This window comes from Ptiloglossa arizonensis, chromosome 5, assembly GCF_051014685.1.
Source record: "Ptiloglossa arizonensis isolate GNS036 chromosome 5, iyPtiAriz1_principal, whole genome shotgun sequence".
Taxonomy (NCBI): Eukaryota; Metazoa; Arthropoda; class Insecta; order Hymenoptera; family Colletidae; genus Ptiloglossa; species Ptiloglossa arizonensis.
In genome coordinates this window covers 11886903-11903150 of record NC_135052.1, presented here as the reverse complement: position 1 = coordinate 11903150, position 16248 = coordinate 11886903, and the positions used below count along the sequence as shown (strand labels likewise).

Here is a 16248-nt window from a genome sequence, read left to right as displayed (position 1 = left end):
GAGTGAGAACAATTCCTAGGTAAAGTGCATCGGCGTAGTATCCCAATAAAAGCGTCAAGTATTTATGAACAGAATAATTGGCTTTGTAATGAAAAAATGAATAAAATTAAAGCAAAAATTTTATTTAGCAGAAATTGTAGAAAATACATTTAAATAATAAATATATTTGACTGTTGTTTGTTATGCTGAAGCCCGCCAAAATTTTCAGTGACCATATTATTGTGTTTACATCGCCGTTTCCGTTTCAGTGGATGTGGAACACGCATGCGCAAAAATTCGTCCGTCTATAATACTGCTTGGAAGGAAATCGCCCATATTCACTTTGGACATCTTCGAGAACATTTGAAAAGTAAGTACAATTTATAATTTACGTAATCTGTTTCCAACCGCGTGTACTCTTATGTGAAACATAAGAAAATAATAGTTTTTCTATCAGTTATGTTGTAACAAACTGTTTTTTTACTATATTTTTTCGTAAACTGCTGCAAAAAACTTACCAATTTTATTACAAATGATGATACAAATAGTCTCGTTCGTATGATATATTTTATGATTACGATCCTAAATTTGATTCTGAAAATATCTAAAGTTTCAAACGTTTCTCATGATTAATTTATCAGTCATTTAAAATTTGATTTCTTTGTTCTTTAGACATTAAAGTAGATTAACCGTTCAAAGCGTGCTTTGGGCTGCTTTGCTTTGATGAACGTCGGTTTTGGCTTGCTTATAACGGTATTAGTGAGTACTATTCTTTGATCACAAATTTATAAAGTCTTATTTGCAAGTTTTCATCAATACGTTTTGTCGCATTACTATTTCAATTTCTTTTTTTCATAAATTACTTTATACACGTGCCTTGCACTTTTTAAGTCTCGTTTATATAATATGTGTGGAAATTTCATTCAAAGTTTCTCATATATTGAGGTTTCACAATAAAAGTATTGTTACATTTTTTGATCTTTTAAAAGAATATCAGTTTATATTTGCTGTGATGTTACTTTACTGCCCCAGTCTGATCGTTATATGATTGATTCAGTATTCTGATGCTTAAACTGGACTTTCTAAATTCATAATTAGCATGTGCAATATATCTTTAATTAAGTAATATATTTTTGTTTATAGAAAAAGATGAAGAAATTTGAGCTACATCTTAAAACAAATTTATTTGCTGGTAATAATACAGGTAAGCATTCAAATTTATTTATTTTTCAATGAAGTCTTGACTATATAAATGTTTTTTTTTATTACCTATCAAATGAAATATATAACTACAGCAAAAATAATGAAATTCCCATGTAATTTTTTCATTTCAAATTTAATCTTTTTGAAGTAACATTTTGAATTTCATTCAAACATGGATAATTTTTAGATTTTGCAGAGAATTAGCTTTTAAGTGTTATACTAAAAATGGAAAACTACTAGATAAAATTTATTTCAATCTAAAAAATATATACTTGGTCCAAAAAAGTTAATTTTATTGCACAGATATTGTTGTAGTGGAGAAGCAGAGTTGTGTGTTTTAATTAATTTTTTGAGGATTGATTACTAAAGAGAACAAACTAGACTATATTCACAATTTCTTTAATATATTTCTGCTATTAATAAATCACATTTATCTAAAACAATTAGAAAATTCTTTTATCTGAAATAATCTCAACTTGATAATCTTGTCCTTAGTATCAGCCCTCCAAAGTTTATTCTGATTTGATTGCTGCAATTGTTTAAATATCTATAAATTTAAAATTTTGAAAAATCTTGGGTGATACGTTTTAGTATCACATAAAATTACAACATATTGTAGTACCGTAATTTTAGAATAGCAGAGGTTTAGAAAAACATAGCTTTAAGAAGGCATAGTTTTAAGAACTGTATTGTAAAAGAGAGAGTTGAAGTTGGCAAGGGTCGAAGCCAGGCCTGATGAAAAGGTAATGGGTGGTTCATCGACATTATCAAATTGAGAGTGGTGAATGTGATGTCAGGGTTGTTAAGTCAAGGATCGTGAGTGTAGTCAGTGTAGTCACTGCCATTCATATGACTATTAAACGTATACATTTATAATTAATAAATAATAATCCTATGATATATAAATGTTACTACACCAATATGGCATAATTAATGTTATTATAAACAAACTTTGCATCAATATTTATAATAATCAAACATGATGAATAATTAACACCACCTCAGTCAATCAGAAGCATTATGTAGAAAGTGTAATCTGAACATTTTACAAATATAATAAATACTCATCTTCAAATCTTATGATTTTACTAACAAAGGATTTATAATTGTAGGAGAGAATAATGAAAATGGTTAAGTGCATAACAAAATAAGCTGAATGGAAAATAATTTCAATCATGATTCTAAAATTGATCTGAAGTAGGGTTTGGGATAATTGCAAAATCTGGATGAGAAGGTAATGTGAACACTTATTATGTATAAAAAGTAATTCTTTGAAATTTGTCAATGATGAACAATATATAGTTATCCCTGTCATACATATATTAATGGTGATATTATTTCACTGATATAAACATTATATTCTAAACAAATATTGTGTAACGTACTTCCTAATAATAAAACCAAATTTTTTGTTATAGGTAGTGGAAACTGAATATATTTGCATAAGTAATTAATTTGTAATCTCTCATATTTAAAAAAAAGAGTAGGTAATATTTTGTATATTTAACAATTTTCTGTAACTTAAATGTGATAAATATAATATTCTGATGATGATTATCTTATACAAGACAAGCATATGTCTGAGTAGATTTTGATGCATCTTTTATTATCTGATTATGCATTAAGTGGTCGAAATTGAAGTATGAAATATGTACTATTTATACTATAAAAAGTTAACTGAAACTTTTTGTTGCAGATTTTCTAAATAACTTCTCTGTAGTATACAAAAGTGAGAGCACTTCCATTTTAACCCCTTGCGGACGAATGCCGCATATATGCGTTTTACGCAAATCATCAAATTGGCCGAAGAACTCATATATGCGTTTGGCGAAAACAGTTGATAGAGCCGAGAAACGCATATATGTGTCCTACCTAAATGCATGTCGATGGCCGAGGTTAAGCAGAAATATGCACTGGCAATTTTAAATGACTATCGCGGCAGGAGCTCGGCACCACGGTACGGTTCACTTTGAACCGTCCCGTCCGCCAAGGGTTAAAACTAAGTAAGTATATAAAAGTAATGTAATGAGTAATTTTGTTATGAACTATGATGTTTCGCAAAGATATACGCTAATATGATTGTCCAAAGTGATTATTACTTGCCCTCGCTGAGTTTTAAGTTACATAAATTGATCTTGTGATTTATGTAAATCATGGTAATTCAACAATGTTTAATTTTTACAGATACGTTGGAGCTGTATAAAATATATAGTAAGGTTGTTCAATAAGTTTTATCGGTTTTTCCATTGTAAAAAAAATACTATGACGCTTTAACTTTAAACAATTGTAAATATACAAATGAGTCGACAGATCTACATGAAATTTCACACATGTTCATCAAATAGTAGTACCATCTTTAGAAAAATAAAACGGCAAACCTAATAGCGTCATTTATAAAGGAAAATATTTGCAACAAAAAGGTATAATATTGTTCTTGATTCTTATTCATAGTTTTACACAATAAATTGGACTAAAAACAAAAATAATCAAGTTTACCTTTTAATGATGTATTCACAATATACGCTATGAAATTCAATGATAATTAATTTTTCTGAAATAAAAATGTGATTATATCTTTATCAGTGTAGTCGTATAATTTATAATTTATTACTAATTTTCGTTTCAGCTAAACATAAAGAGACTACTTTCAAACAAGTCATTTAGGAAAAATCAAATTCAAACTACTCTAACTTTATTTAGTAGAAAATTCTGAAGTAAATCATGTGTTATTTTCAATTAGCGAGAATATGTCGAATGTAGAACAAATTTTGTAGTTTTTTAAGAGGCTGGGCAAGATATCAGCTATTCCACGAAGATATCATTTGCATCTTCTTCCAATAAGGATACTGAAAACGAAAAGTGTACTAGCTATTACACCAAGGAGCTGTCCTTCCTTGAGGGTGATTGGGTTCAAAGTATACTTGTAAAGTAAATTATTTTATACATTGAACCTGTACGTCTTGCATACAATTCATTATAAAATTTAAATAATAGAATATTTGTTGATATTTATTACTTACAATTTTGTAAATGGATTATTGATTATTTATTCATAATCAGAAAGTGAGACTATACTTAACTATCGTCGTCATTTGGAAGTCACTTTTCAAGAAATATTCTTTACTTGAATTTGATCAGCCCCTAGTAAGACGGATGTGTCGACCAATCAGGGATGATTCGCCCTCCAGGAAGAATGAAAGGTCATAAAATCACTAATCTATTATATAATCATTATATCTGGGGTTTCTTAAAGATCTTTGAGCTAACTTTAAGCTATTTTTCATATTTCATGTTATTAATTTTGAAGGGTAGTTTCATTTTCTAAATATATAAAAAGAACACGTATCTCTTATTTTTTGGCACTTTGTAATATAGTATATCCGAGAACTAAGCCACTGAAGGCGGGCATATAGAAACTTTTTTGCTAGTTAAGGATAACAAGTGTTCAAATTTATTGCACCGCATAATTTGATCGTGTGATGTCGACGCTTCGGTGCGATATACTAGCTAATGTGTTTATGTACAAAATAGCAAAAAAATTATATAAAATACATATCTCTTAATATTAAACGTGTAGGTGCTACAAATTTTATTCAGTGAAAGATTTATGGTACATTCAAATGATATTATAAAATGTAATAAACGTTATCGGACTAGATGCAGTTATGTTATTAAAAAGTGAAAGTTCACAAAATGGCACTAATATAATAAGTTTAGACTGATATTAGAGAGCTGTATATATGAACAAAAATAAAATTATAAACATTTAACATATTTGAAATACTATATCCCCCACAAAACATTTATATGCTAATAAAAGTATAACAGTACAAAATATTAATTTTCTAGTAGATCCTAAGTTTACAACACAAGTACAATTGATAACAAAATGATTTAATGCGTAGTGATTTCGGTAATTAATATACAATGTTGCTTGAAAAATATCTAGCAGATATTTGAAATTTGAATTCAATCGTGTCTGCGATTATTATAAAAAATACATTTCCACCGGAATTGAGTAATTGTACTAAAATAATGATATTAAATAATTGCTTATGTTAAATTAAACATGCTTAGAAGTTGACATACACTAAATATAATGTACAAATTTATTAAACCTTCATGCGAGTAACTTTACAGTACATTTAACAAATTTACATCTGATAAAATAATCTAAATAATATTCAAATGGAAAATTTTTCCAAGATTACTTAACCAGTTCCTTATGAAAATGAGAGTATTTTTTTATTTTTAATGTACATTATGTGATCAAACGGAAGGAAATTTCTTACTAAATCTAATATCTTTTTTCTACAGTTCTTCCGTTGATGTATGTACATTAAAAAGAATTCGTACAGGTATAACCTAATTTCATCATTTTTAGCATCGAGTGCCAATTACGCGAAGCTATTCTTACCTAAACGCAATTAAAATGTTCTGAAACAGAAAGTACAGATACTTTAAGTGCTATTAGAAATTTTGTTCTATTGGCTCAAATTTCCATCCTGCAAGCTTTCTGAGAAACAACAACAATCTCCGAGTATAAGAAAAAAATATTAACATTACAATTCTAAATTAATATCATTCATACAATATCTATGTAAGTAAAACTATGTGTGTATGTGCATACATGTACATATTAAAAGGATAAAATGCCTATATGTGTTCTGGATTATGTAATTTTCGGAAAAATAAAGTATTGTTATACAATAAAATAATGTTACACATTATGTGATTTTTCAACAAGTTCCCGTAAAAAATAACATTATATTTAAATGCTTGCGATCTAACGTCTTTATTCGGTGGAAAATTCTATTGCATTTAAAGTTACAATGTATATTGAGAATGATTGTTAAATTCTGATTTCTAAAAAGGTGTCGTATTATTTAGATTCGTTTAATGCTTGCGCTGATATGGATATTTCTTTGTTGCACGCCAGGGTCTTAGGAACTTTCTTCAATCCTCGTGCCTAATACTCCAGTCTAAAATTCTAGATGAAATTTGTTCATTATGCAACAAGCTCGAAGAGCACTTACGCGTCTCTTAAATTTTTTAAGGAACAGATTCACCATTGGTCTTGTAAGGTCGAATATTCGCTATCTTGCTGATCTTGAAATAGATCGGCGAAGAGGTTAATCATAAGAGTTCATAAGCACTTGTCATGACAAGCTCAGCACCTTTTTTGTTTCAATGTGAATTACGGCACTTGTGATAATCTCGGTATCTGTGCAGAGATAAGCTAACACCGTTATACACAGTGGTATTTACGTTGAGACTATACATCTATAACAGGTAGTACTAGATGTCACAACTGTAATTGGTACTCCACAAGAGGATCAAATTCTTTTTGGTGAGTGGAATTCAATGCCATAACGTAGCCCCATAGTCGCATGGCTGCCGCACATACCCTCTGTATTTCATCGACCTCCTCAAAATCGAGATCGGTCCGCCAGTGAAAGGGCGCCACTTTCGAATTACGAAAAGTACTTGAAACGCCACCGACGTCGTTCTTTGTATGAGTATCCAAAAATCTTTTTACATTTAAATGAAAGTCCAAACCGTAAAAATTGTACAGCTCTTTTACGTGTCTGTAGGGATCTACAGATAGGTCTTCGTAACGTACTACCCTGTTGAAGATAAATTACAAAATAAATTATTATATTTTCACTTTCCTTTATACGAAGCGATAAAAGGAAATGTTATTTGTGTGTTATTAATAACAGATTATCTCATATATATATATATATATATATATATATATATATATATATATATAAATAGAAAAGAACATAATATATATAAATTTAAGTTACTTAATACCATATCCATTGCGAAGGAACAGCATACCTGAAAGTGCGCGGATACTTTTTTATTAGTCGTACAGCAGCACTGAAATCCGAAACCATATCCGCACATACTAATGCCGGATCCGAACAATCAGGTTTAGTAGGGCACCATTCCCGATGTTTTCTTGATTGTAAAATTCCTCTTGGATCACGAATTAGTAGAACTAGTCGTATTCCTAAACTGAAGTATATAATTTGTGAAATACATTTCTTTCTTTATAGAATAAGAAAGGTTTGAACTAAAAAAAAAAACTATTTTCTTACTCTTCTTGTTCTAAAAGCTTTTCCGCTGCACGTAGCCTTAAACGAACAATTTTCATTGATTGAAAAGGAAATAATTTGCAAAACTTGGAAACAAAACGTGGATCCCAACAAATTTTCTTGTGTGTTTGACACTGTCTCCATAAATGCGTGTTGTGATTGAAGACCCAAGGATGTGTTTTACCATATTCCAAATATCGATCTGAAAAAATGAATAATGATAAATTTTACTAAACATTTACGCATATAATTTTAGAATAAATAAATTTACCAAGATTATTAAAATCGCATCGTAATAAAGATTCAAGATTTCTAAGAGCTTCGTCAGCGAGTGGAGGCCCTCTAATTTGTACAATTCCAAAATCGAGCAAGGGTTCGTAATGATAAAAATTTGCTGGATGTGCGTTTACGACATCGCCAAGAAATGTGCTTCCGCTTCGCCAACTCGTCAGAATCACGCTTCTCATTGGTCTTCCTCCTTTTTCCATTACTAAATCCTCCAACTTGCTGTATAAATTATCATGTAAATACTTCAAATATTATATGCACAAACATAGCTATTTTGAAAATGAAACATACCTAACATTAACACCATATTTTCCACTAGGGTATTTGTAATCTTCCATTTCTCTCTGGATTGCTTTTCTTTGTTGATCCACAACCTCCTGTATTTCAGAAAGTGTGATGTTTTCTATGGATCCTTTAAAATATGCCTATAAAGGATATCCACAATTTATACTTAAAAGTTTGTCTTTTTGAAATTTTAATTTATATAACGTAAGCAAAAGCAGTAGCAATTAATATATTCTTTACATTATTTATTCCCATTGCCATATTAAATGTGTTAAAAGTTAATTATTTCATTAGATATAAGAAAGTTGAACACAAAACAGATATTCACTTACCTATTACACATTTTTATTTATTAGTATTAGAATTTCATAAATATATATGTTAAATAAAATACTGATTAATTTAGGTTAAAAAAGAGAAATTATTTTACACATTGTTATAAATTTTATTGAATATTTTCAAAGATTTATTTTAAACGTGTAATTTGATTTCGTACAATTTTTATTTTATCAGTTTAAAGTGACAAAAATACATAAATTTATGCATACATGCACATATTGCTTACCGTTACTGGTTCTTGAATTTTTATGATGCGGGGCCTTATCTCAACATCCTATATTGAAGAAAATATTTATATTTTAGCATTCTGAATGTGCATATTATATTGTGAACACGATACTGCTGTAGACATAACCAGGACAATATCTTTCTCCCTCTTTCTCTACATAGGTAGTGAATAGTGTTCAAAAGAGTGCAATGGTGCAAATAAAAATATGTATGTATTCATTATTTTTACGTACAACATAGAAAATGAATAATAGAAAAAAATTTGATATAAGGTAACATGCAGGATATAAAAAATGAAGTAATACACATAAAGCTTTGTTATATATATATACATCTCTTTACTATTGCCATTTGTGTATATATAATTGCCTGAAATTTGTATTAATTTAAGATAACTAAAATTAGTTAATTCATAGTAATTACGAAATATTAAATGTATACAATATTTATTAATTTGTTGTATATAATGTAGGCAATGTTTTTAAATTGATAATAAATTACCCCAATAATCCTTCTACTTTAAGCAGGATATTTCCAAAGTTTTCCAATAATTGTCATCTTTAATGCTGCATGAAAAAAGGGGAAAGGAAATGGTGGAAACAGGGAGAAAGAGAGCTGGCGACTCTTTGTATGGCTCAAAAAGTTCATTGTTAGCATACGAGTGGAAAAAAGTTAGGTGCAAAAGTTAGACTTTACCATCAGAAAGAGCGTGTTTGGCGTGACTCAATTTAGAGCAATCCCCACCTCCGATTTTTTACTGACCGAAATCACCGGCTGCAGTCGATGCTCGAGATAGCTGCTGTAGCGTTGATTAAATGCTAAGAAGAAGATGCAAAGGGACACCAGGCCTACCAGACCATAGAAGCTGAGCCGTTTTGACATCCTTGGTCCTATAAAAAGTATAAAACTATATTATTGATACCAAAATAAGCAGTGTTAAATGTTTACCAATTGGAACCCTTTACTTCAATTTAACATTTATAATACTACAAGCTAAGATGAAAACCATACATTTAAAGTACAATGGAATACTAACAAAAGTAAATCATAAAAGTTTCGTCCATGCAGTAAAAAGTCGTTAAAAACCAATCATGAAAATGATCTTTTTCGTATAATCAATAACACGGCTGTTTACTATTAGTGTGTCATTATCTGAACCATAAGCCACGCGTAATAGCATCTCCATTAAAATCCCGTTATTTCATCTTTAGGGAATTTAAAGCAATGATGGACAATGTTTCTAATTTTGTAATACAATTAAAAACTAACGTGGAATAAATATTAACAAATCATGATACTGAAAAGAACGTTTGACATTTGAATGATTTACCGCACAGTAAAGCGCGGACATCAAAGGGATTGCAATGAAACGAACGAGAAGAAAGCATTTAAGAACTCTCTTACCTCAGGATCGAGCAGTTCGTTGCATTTGGAGGCTTCCAGTTAAATATACACAGGTAGTTTCCGTAGTTGAAGAAGGTCTCACGTTTTTCTTGACATTTTAAAGTGGCGACGGAAAGCGTACAGCCAACGTACAACGTTCATCATGGTCGACTGACGCAGAGAGGCACGTATTGCGGCTAAGGCGACCACATGAGCCCTATGTTTACGTGCATAAGTGCATAAGATCCATCGTGTGCGCAGTCATCAAAGCATGAGTACAGCACGCAAAGCCGAAAGATCCACTTTAGAGACTAACAGCCGACACTGGTCGCTGTGATTGAGTTACGAAAGGTGTCAAGCGGTCAAGATCGAAATCCGTGCGAACGACAACCTCGCGTTATGTCGGCAAATACTTATCGAATGAAGGTTTATGATTATTTGATCGCAGTGCAGAGTTTAATGCGATACAGCTTGCCGCAAGTTTTTGAACGAATCGATCGTCGCAAGTTTTCGAACAAACCGATCGTCGCAATGGATGGAATGGTAGGTAAGTAAGATTCTTCGATCAAGTCGTATATCAATTTTTTCTTGGATAGAATCCAGGAAATTCTTATCGACAGCATCGTAGGCGTAACAGGACGTTGAAGTTCCTGTATGACTATGGTACTACTGCTGAGCTATGCGTCACTTTGTTGTCGTTTTAAATCTATACATATTTATTTCAGGTAATATTTTTATAAATTAAATTATTTATTCAGTCAATTTTTTTATTGAAAAGTAAGTAACTGTAATTGTGAGTTAAGTGAAACTTACTACCAAATACTATAATTAAATATAAACGTGTAAAATAAAAGGGAAACATAATGCAACATTAAAGATGTAGAATTCGAAGTATTGATATCTTTGATTAATAATAAAAGTATCACCAATAGAACGTTATCAGTAAAAATTTAATATAAAGTAGAATAGGATACAGCTTTTACGAAAGTTAAAAGCTTTATAATAAATTAAGAATAGTAAAAAATTATGTATATTGTATATCTGTAAGCAGATATACGATGTGACTTGATAAGCGCAGCCACATGTATCTGTATGCAATTATAAACGGAGATGGATGAACATAATACGTTAAAATATATAGAATTCTTGATATAATTTTTAATTTGATAACAATTGTATAATTGGCAAAACATTCATACGTGTTCATGAGCCTCCTATTAAAGTATTTATTACAGAAGAAAGAGGTATTCATCGAATTTTATTTATTATCGACGAAATAAGAAAAATGTTTCATAGAAAGACATCGAAATACCAAATTTTCTTTACTTCCTGTATCATCAACTGATACTTTCTGTATCATCAACTTGAATTGTTTACTAGGTGTCGCCACTTTTCGCTAAAAGCATAACTGGAAATATTTAGAATAGGGTAGAAAGGAAAAAGAAGGAATTTTATGATTCGTTCAGAGTTTGTCGGTTAAATCAATCGGTCAAGCTTAGCGATAATGCTTCAACGTGAAAAATTTCACTACAAGGGATTAGGTTCAATTGGAAAGCTTGTGAGAATCGACAGCTGTTCATAGCCCTCTGGTGGTTGGTTCTGGAGGGGTCGTAACAGCATGCGTGCCTATGGCGTTGATGGGCCCAGCAAAGCAGTCGGATGCTGTTGCTCGAGCAGCGCGGTTACCAGCGTTGAGGAGAGAGATATTTCGTAGCACGCTCTGATCCCTTTCTCTTTGGCACGATGTCACGCTCTTAGCTCGGATTTTTGAGCCGCATCGTTAGCAACTGACCGTGACATACGCGTATGACCTGTCCGAATCTGTTTACCTCTACATGGTTTTGTGTCTCTCCCTCACGGAGCGGGCTGAAAACTCGGCAGCTTTGCGGGGTATATTCTCGAAGTGGTGGAGAGACCTCGTGATCAGCGAGCCGTGCGGTAGAATAAACGTGAATCTGCACGAGTCTCGTTATACGGCCAGAAAACGTCTGCTGGTGAAAGAGACGTGGAACTCGAGCGTGCATCGTCACGATGCATGTTGTCTCGTGGTTTTTGTGACTGGACGTGACCGGGATATTTCGTGGTGCGTGTGCAGTGGAGGCTGTGAAGGACTAACTGAGCCGAGAGGGTCGAAAAATCGTGCGCGACATTTTTACGGAATCGTGAACTACAGAGATGTCACGCTGAAGGGACTTACGGTAAGATTTCTGTTTATTGCATTTCGTTTTTGGAATTTTAGCGGTGCACTAAGCACGATACTAGTTGGACCACTTTTTTTACCAACGATGTTTTGATGAGAATCGTCTCGGAGGTCTTTGTTTATGCCGGTTAAAATGAAAGTACTAACTTATGCATTCACTGTAGCCAGCACGGTGGATTATATACCCGGGTGGAATATGTTTACCAATTTCTATTTTTGAGTTTTCTTTCTTGAGATTTTAATTACGGAAAGTGTCCTGCTTCTGTGAAATCCTCGGTCTAGCGTAAATACAGTGCGTTCCAAGAGTTGTGTAACTCGACGGTGAATTTATTACAGTGACGTATAATGTGGATATTTAAATACCTAAGTCTCATTTACGTTGGAATAATATGTATATTTTACTCTTTCCTGAAAATAAGATTTTTCTAATAGAAATTTCACGTATCTTTTAGTGTATTTATTCGTTACCGAATGTTTATCCAATCCTTTTTGTTTAAATGGTAAAAACAGGATAAAATGTTTATGGAAAGTTATTTAGGAGCACTTAGTAAGTACCTATTTTTCAATCGTTTATCAGTTGTTCAATCGTTAAAGTCTGTTATCATACGAATTAGTTAAAAGCTTTTAGAGAGTAATTAATGTTACAATGTGCTGTGTGGATACTGACGACATCTTGTGCAATTCAATCCTATTAACATTTAATTTCGTTAAACGTATGTGACGCGTATACGTACTTAACCCTTAAAGTATCACGACTGTTACGTACATTACGTAAAATTTTCATTTTACCGCAATACTAATTAAAATCATTTAAAAGCCATTCTCAAATTGCGAGGAAAAATACGTCTCGTTTAAATCGATAGGTATCAATACCGGGAACAAAATTTCGTTTGTTTCAATTTATAAATTAATTTTAACGAACGTGAATGCAATTCCATTTTTATCCGTTCGATAGAGGTCGAGTGCAAATTTTCACAGGAATGGTAACTTTTTACATCATTTTTCTGCAATGTATCATGCAAAAGAAAGGTGGAATAGCGTCTAAACCAAAACTGCAGATTGAACACGCGCACGCGCGCGCGCGTAACAAATGCGTCCTCTTTGTTTTTCTGTCGAATTCTCTCTACTTTTCTTGTTCGAGACGAAGAGATTACTTGTTCAAAATTTAATTACTTGTCTTTACCTTTTGGCCGTGATTCATATAGATAAAAACAAAAAACTACCAGCCTACTGATGAATCGTGATTCGCTGCGTGACGCAGAAGAAACGATGTGAATGAGAATGCACGGTGAAATTCGTCCAAACTGTGTCAAACTGTTGACCGGGAACGAAAATAGGCGATAATAGTTCAGACTGCATCGAGATCGGTCTACGTGACACTGAACAACTTCGAATTTTAAGGTTAGAATCATATTATTAAAGAATACTACCCGTGAAAATATTGTTACAAATACCAATGAAGACGATGATCGCTATTTATAAAATGAAAACAGTATTTTGCTCGTATCTTCAGTATTTTATGTAGGAAGAAAGAAATAGAAAGGCGAATACGCGCGCGCGCACACACACAATATTTATACCTCGATGTCGACGAAGGTAAAATAAAAAATTACATTCGTTGATTCTCTTACGTGGTTTTCTCTTACTAAAAACATTAACGCTATTATCCGTTAAGTATGTATAAAAAGCAAGTATTGTATGGTCTTGAACTTGGGCGTCGCGTCACTTATCGAAGAAATACAGAAGTCAGTAAAACGTGTTGGTAATAGAAAGTAAAGGTATATCGTACGTTGCGCAATTAACAGTTAAAACTTGAGAGAAACCCTCGCTTTCAAAGCGGATCGTAACAATCACGAATGCAAACAATTATAACATTTAGTTTGCCCACGCTAATAACTTGCCAGGAATAGACGTTACGCACCGAACGGTATATTGGCTGGTAACGATATACGAATGTTCCGGAGAAGCCGTCGAAAAAAAAACCGGTATCGATTCTAAGAATAAATCGTCCGTAAAAAATGTCACTGCCGTTATTCGCAACGCCCGAAACCTTAAGCGTCGCCGCGACTTCACGTTACATCATACTTTTACTGTTTCCTTTGTCTCCCGATTTGTTCGCGTCATTTAATTTTTCTGCGGCCCGGTGGGAGATGGCTCGTGGATGGGGGGAGGGGGAGAAGAGCGAGGGAACTTAACGACCGGAATTATACCCAACTTTTACTCCAAATACGCGAAGAATTTTCGTGATTTATGGGGGTAATCGTCCTCGACAGACACGGCGCATAAGTTGGCCGCGGAAGGGAAACATTAGTGAATGAACTGTAGAAAAATTACTCGGCCGCGAGGCTTGCGTGCCTGCTTTGTCGCTTTGTTGAATACATTCAGTGGAAAATGGTTGAATTACAATCGATAGAGAGCACACTCGTCTGTCGACCCATTCCCGTAGTTCACGGCACAGAACGACCGTTAAAAACGATCCACGCAATTTCGTAGAAGAGAAACGCGGATTCCCACTTTCGACGATGAAATTTCTTTCTCGTTGCTAGGTTCGCTTAAATATTAACAAGTATGGATAGAAACGTGTTTTATATATATATATATATTAAACTTGCAACAACAAAACGATCAAACATGGAAAGGAAGGACGCGCGATCACCTTCGGAGAGTTTGAAAAAAAATTTGGTTTTTATATTTAAGGTTCCGTTCGCCGTGTTAAGCGTCCGTTGGAATTTCCTGATTTTTTGTCGGCTGTTGAAATGAGTCAGCGTTGCTGTACGCAATTCTAATAGCGATCAGTTATTGATATTCGCAGCATGGTACATTGCTTTTATCTCTTCTCCCCCTTCTCTTTGTCTCTCTTTCTCTCTCCTTCTCTCAATAAACTGACTCTATCGAACGGATTACCGGCCAACGAGTTTGTGGCATAAATTTCTACGTTTCTGGCTTATCTTCATCTACTTCCTCAAAGCATGTAAATTCTTACCGGCTGAACCGCGGTTCCTAATATAGTAACCAGAAGTGTAACCACGACGGGATCCTTCGTCCGTTTTATGGTTGTCGAGCGTCCTCGTAAGTCAGCTCATTGCTGATTAAATAAAGCCACCGACGAGTTGGAAAACCTGGTCTCGACAATGAGCGAGTCGCCGATCAGCTCGCGGTAATGGTAAACGTTTTCGTAACGTACTATTTAACACGTTGCCTGCCACGAAGGTTTTCCGTGTTTAAGGATGTCTTCGACGTTCGTTCAAATCGCAACGCGAAAAGTAGAAATACACGATAGCATTTTTACTTAGTATTTTATAACATCGCTAACGACAGTGACGTTACTTAAAAGTTTACAAATACTAGGGTTCGTTTTTCGTAAACACACCAAGTCGCTCAACGCATCAATAATACGGAACAAGGTTCTAGGGGACCGTTGATATTCGTTTCTTTCGATTCGGAGCGGAAAGAAAGTAGTCTATTTTGGTTCTTAGCGCCGTATTCGTTGTACAATGCATTCTGCTTTTTGAAAGCGTTAACGTACGGGGAACACCTGGCCAACCGGTCTATGTACTATTATTTCTGTTCTGCGTGCATAGGTAGTATAAAACGTTCGTGTATGTACATTACCGTATGTATTTTTCGCTCGCAATTGCCACGAGTTGTTGACGCACCACCATGTGTTTTCATTTTTATCATTACGAGACTCTGTGTATTAGTGACTCTCATTTGTATACATAAGTTGTATACCTTTGATATACATATATATATATATATATATATATATATATATATATATATATATATATATATACATGTATACATTGCGATATCGTGCACACACAGGATCTTCGCGTCATTAGTAACGAACTCTTTTATAGTGGGTAATTCCTATTAGGAAGAGAATGGATAAGACATTTTGTTTACTTTCACAAGTGCTGTTATGCAATTTGAAAAAAGAAAGAAAGAAAATAAAATTGTTTTGCTTCCCTATAAATACCATACATAGCCAAGTATAATAGTTTACGTAAACTACGTACCGTGTCCGCACAGGGAGATTGTTTTTCGGTTAGGAGTTAAAATATCGCTGCACCGTGGTCAACCAGGCTACAACACGTGTGCGCCATACGGTGCCTGAAATTTGACGCTACGCTTGGCTGTGATTCGTGACATTGGGGATAGCTTCGAGCTGTTCCCGTAAAGTTGTTTTCAGGAGACATCGCATCTCATTTTCGAGTTTATTCACCTCGAGAA

The 16248-nt window shown here is 33.3% G+C and overlaps 2 protein-coding genes and 1 long non-coding RNA gene across 5 annotated transcripts in view; 2 read left to right on the top strand and 1 right to left on the bottom strand.

The window, feature by feature from the left end:
• Positions 1-239: 239 nt before the first annotated feature.
• Positions 240-4966, top strand: LOC143146842 (uncharacterized). Its single transcript, XR_012992088.1, has 8 exons — positions 240-349; positions 652-738; positions 1123-1183; positions 2295-2416; positions 2601-2665; positions 2879-3185; positions 3367-3602; positions 3809-4966. It is a non-coding gene; the product is annotated as an uncharacterized LOC143146842 (long non-coding RNA).
• A 311-nt stretch (positions 4967-5277) lies between these two features.
• Positions 5278-10344, bottom strand: LOC143146692 (carbohydrate sulfotransferase 4). 3 transcript variants are annotated; one of them, XM_076311211.1, is made up of 8 exons: positions 9834-10344; positions 9126-9319; positions 8428-8475; positions 7869-8002; positions 7561-7796; positions 7293-7491; positions 7030-7209; positions 5278-6809 (listed from the first exon to the last, which is right to left on the bottom strand). In XM_076311211.1, exons 2-8 carry the CDS (start codon positions 9126-9128, stop codon positions 6488-6490), a joined length of 1122 nt encoding a protein of 373 aa, XP_076167326.1. In that variant the 5' UTR covers positions 9129-9319; positions 9834-10344; the 3' UTR covers positions 5278-6487. The 3 variants fall into 3 exon arrangements, with proteins under 3 accessions (XP_076167326.1, XP_076167324.1, XP_076167325.1); XM_076311209.1 differs by having other exon boundaries at positions 9192-9319; positions 9834-10343; XM_076311210.1 differs by lacking the exon at positions 8428-8475 and having other exon boundaries at positions 9192-9319.
• A 1053-nt stretch (positions 10345-11397) lies between these two features.
• Positions 11398-16248, top strand: part of LOC143146799 (beta-1,4-glucuronyltransferase 1) — an 84182-nt gene continuing 79331 nt past the window's right edge. Inside the window, exon 1 of the mRNA XM_076311442.1 lies at positions 11398-12010. The gene's annotated coding sequence lies outside the window, so the exon portion shown is untranslated. The remainder of the gene's footprint in view (positions 12011-16248) is intronic.

What these genes read in the sequence shown, in the direction of transcription:
- LOC143146692 (XM_076311209.1), bottom strand. Translation starts at nt 9,311, where the DNA reads ATGTCAAAACGGCTCAGCTTCTATGGTCTGGTAGGCCTGGTGTCCCTT. An exon ending in AAATTCAAGAACCAGTAACG is followed by an intron (nt 8,003 to 8,427) that starts GTAAGCAATATG and finishes TATCCTTTATAG; the next exon opens with GCATATTTTAAAGGATCCAT. An exon ending in AAGCTTTTAGAACAAGAAGA is followed by an intron (nt 7,210 to 7,292) that starts GTAAGAAAATAG and finishes TATATACTTCAG; the next exon opens with TTTAGGAATACGACTAGTTC.